Here is a 2831-nt window from a genome sequence, read left to right as displayed (position 1 = left end):
TGTTCTCAGGCCCCTCCCACCTCTGACCTTTCCTTTTACACATGAGCTTTACTTATATAATTTGTAGTAGAATTAAATGTCTCCTCTCAAGAGGGGGCTGGGCTCCTTAGGACGGCCTCGTCCGTGCCTGGAGGGCTCTCCGGTTGACAGCTGCTGTGTCCTACCTGGCAGGTGAGCGTGGCGGCTAAGATGGCCCAGCGGATGTCTTTTGGCTTCTACAAGTACAACAACATGGAGTTTGTGCGAATGAAGGGGCCACAGGGGAAGGGACACGCCGAGATGGCGGTCAGCCGCGTTTCCACTGGTGACACGTCCCCATACGGCACTGAGGAAGACTCCAACCCAGCCTCACCCATGCACGAGAGAGTAAGGGTGCTGGGGGCACAGGTCAGGGAGTGCTTCCTGGAGGGGGTGGTCCCTGGGCTGGGCCTTGAAGGATGGGGCCAGGGAAGGGTGATGGGGACAGTCGGTGTCCAAGCTCTCTCTGGGACAGTGTATGAGGGTCGGGGTGGGGGGAGGGTCTGTCCTCTAGTGAATGTGGGCCCGGCCCCTGGGTGGGGGGCACTTGGGCAGCTCTGGGCTGTCTTTGCCCTCCGTGATAGCCAGTGCGGCGGCGGCAAGAGGCGAGGTTTTCTGTTGCATTTGTGGTCCGGACTGCAAAGGCATTGGGCCAGAGAACTCCGGGTGAGGAAAATCCCTCCACCAAGGCAGCCCAGCTTCTGTTTGGGACGCGAAGCACCGAGGGGTGCAGTGACTTGTCCAGGGTCACACAGCTGGAGTGTGTCAGGGCGGACACTGGTCTTGTGACCGTCACACTGCCCTGTCTCTCAGAGTAGCTGTCTCTGCTAGACATGCCAGTGTGTGCACGTGTATGTGCAGGTATGCTCACCAGTCACATCCACGTGGGGCAGCCTGGGGGATCCCAGACCCTGCGCCAGCGGCAAGGGCCAGACGCTCTCAGAGCCAGCCTCTGGCCCTGGAATCACAGAATGTTAACTCCGTCGAGAGTTTGTGAGGCTGCCCCATTTTACAGATGAGAAAGCTGAGACTCGGGGGAGGTTGGGGGTGGGGATCGGGGATTACGAGGGGCACGGCCCCCTCTGGACCTCCTGTGGCCACGGGTGCACCGGGGAGTGACGCTAGCTGCCGTTTCCCCAGGTGACTTCCTTCAGCACACCGCCAACCCCAGAGCGCAACAACCGGCCGGCCTTCTTCTCCCCTTCCCTCAAGCGGAAAGTGCCCCGGACCCGGATCGCGGAGATGAAGAAGTCCCACTCAGCCAATGACAGTGAGGAGTTCTTCCGGGATGACGCCGGCGAGGGTGAGGCCCAGGCGCCCATTGGCCACGATGGGGGAGGGCGGCGGGCTCGGTGGCCGGCGTGCCCGGCTCTATCCGTTGGAGGCGGGTAGTCAGGGGCCCAGCCTTCTAGAGACCCAGCTTCCTCACCCGTGAAACGAGGGCGTCACAGGGAAGATGGAGGGAATGCTGACTCTGGGGACGAGTTCAGGTCCTGCTTCTCACGCCTGCTACTTGTGGTCCTCAGGCGAATCACTCAGCGGCCCTCTTGGTCTTGTTTGCTATGGGGAAATGAACTAAACTGCCCTCCCAGCCCTGCCATCCCCTGTCTCCAGGCCCCTCCCAGATCTGACAGCCCACGTTCTCTCTTCCTTTAGCAGATCTTCACAACACCACCAATTTACGGTCGAGGTCTCTGTCTGGGACAGGGCGGTCGCTTGTTGGGTCGTGGCTCAAACTAAACCGGGCCGATGGAAATTTTCTCCTCTATGCACACTTAACCTACGTCACATTGCCCCTGCATCGGATTTTAACAGGTAGCCTCCTGGCTTTCCCTCCCTCCCTGCTCTGCGTCACCCCCTGAGATGGGAACAGTCTGGCTGAAACATGGGGTGTGGGTGTCTTGTCCACTCTTTTTTTTTTGCTTTTTGTGAGGCAATCAGGGTTAAGTGACTTACCCAGGGTCACACAGCTAGTAAGTATCAAGTGTCTGAGGCTGATTTGAACTCAGGTCCTCCTGACTCCAAAGCCAGAGTTCTATCTACTGCACCACCTAGCTGCCCCCTCTTATCCACTCTTTTTTTTTTTGGTTCTAGGCAATGGGGTTAAATGACTTGCCCAGGGTCACACAGCTAGTAAGTGTTATGTGTCTGAGGCCGGATTTGAACTCAGATCCTCCTGAATCTACGGCCGGTACTCTATCCACTGCGCCACGTAGCTGCCCCCCTCTTATCCACTCTTAAACCATGAGCTGAAGGCATAGACCAGGACCATGTTTTGTCTAGACCTTGCTTCTCCCCTAGCATGTGCTGTGCACACAGTTGGCGCTTAATAAATGAGTCACATTGACTGAGAGTGAGTAGAGGGAAGGTTCTGGGGTTCTAGGCCTCCCTGCCCCTCTGGCTCACCAGCACCACCCCCTGTTCAACCTGTTTTCTCCTCTGTGTAGTGGGGACAAATCCATTTGTCTGGGGCAGGACCCGGGGTCAGGTGCTTAGCCACCCTGGTAGTGAATCAGAATCAGGACAAAATCTGCATTTAAGCACTGAGTGCACGTGCGCGTGCACGCACACACGCACACACACACACACACACACACACGCCGGGCACGAGGAGCCTGCTGATCCAAAGTGAGAAGAGCACGGTAGAGTTTGCAGTGACTGGAGGAGCATTTATTATTCATTTACTGTGTACTAAACACTGTGTGAAGAGGGTGCCTGTCCTCATGAAGCTTACACTCTTCCATGGGGAGACAAGTCCGGTAGTCAAGCAGTGGCCAGGGGAGAGGCAATGAGGGGGCTGGACTTCGTGAGGC

At 57.3% G+C, this 2831-nt stretch overlaps 1 protein-coding gene across 4 annotated transcripts in view; it reads left to right on the top strand.

The window, feature by feature from the left end:
• KIAA0930 (KIAA0930 ortholog) overlaps window positions 1-2831 on the top strand; it is a 32386-nt gene that overhangs the window by 25323 nt on the left and 4232 nt on the right. For 2 of the 4 annotated variants that reach the window (XM_027854269.1, XM_027854267.1), the window contains exons 7-9: window positions 172-387; window positions 1159-1321; window positions 1675-1833. In XM_027854269.1, coding sequence (XP_027710070.1) covers window positions 172-387; window positions 1159-1321; window positions 1675-1833 — 538 coding nt within the window. The remainder of the gene's footprint in view (window positions 1-171; window positions 388-1158; window positions 1322-1674; window positions 1834-2831) is intronic. The other 2 variants (XM_027854270.1, XM_027854268.1) reach the window with 2 other exon arrangements.

This window comes from Vombatus ursinus, unplaced genomic scaffold (genome assembly GCF_900497805.2).
Source record: "Vombatus ursinus unplaced genomic scaffold, bare-nosed wombat genome assembly UNPS02010394.1, whole genome shotgun sequence".
Lineage (NCBI taxonomy): Eukaryota > Metazoa > Chordata > Mammalia > Diprotodontia > Vombatidae > Vombatus > Vombatus ursinus.
Note: the sequence above shows the minus strand (reverse complement) of the source record. Positions and strands in the feature narration are given on the sequence as shown.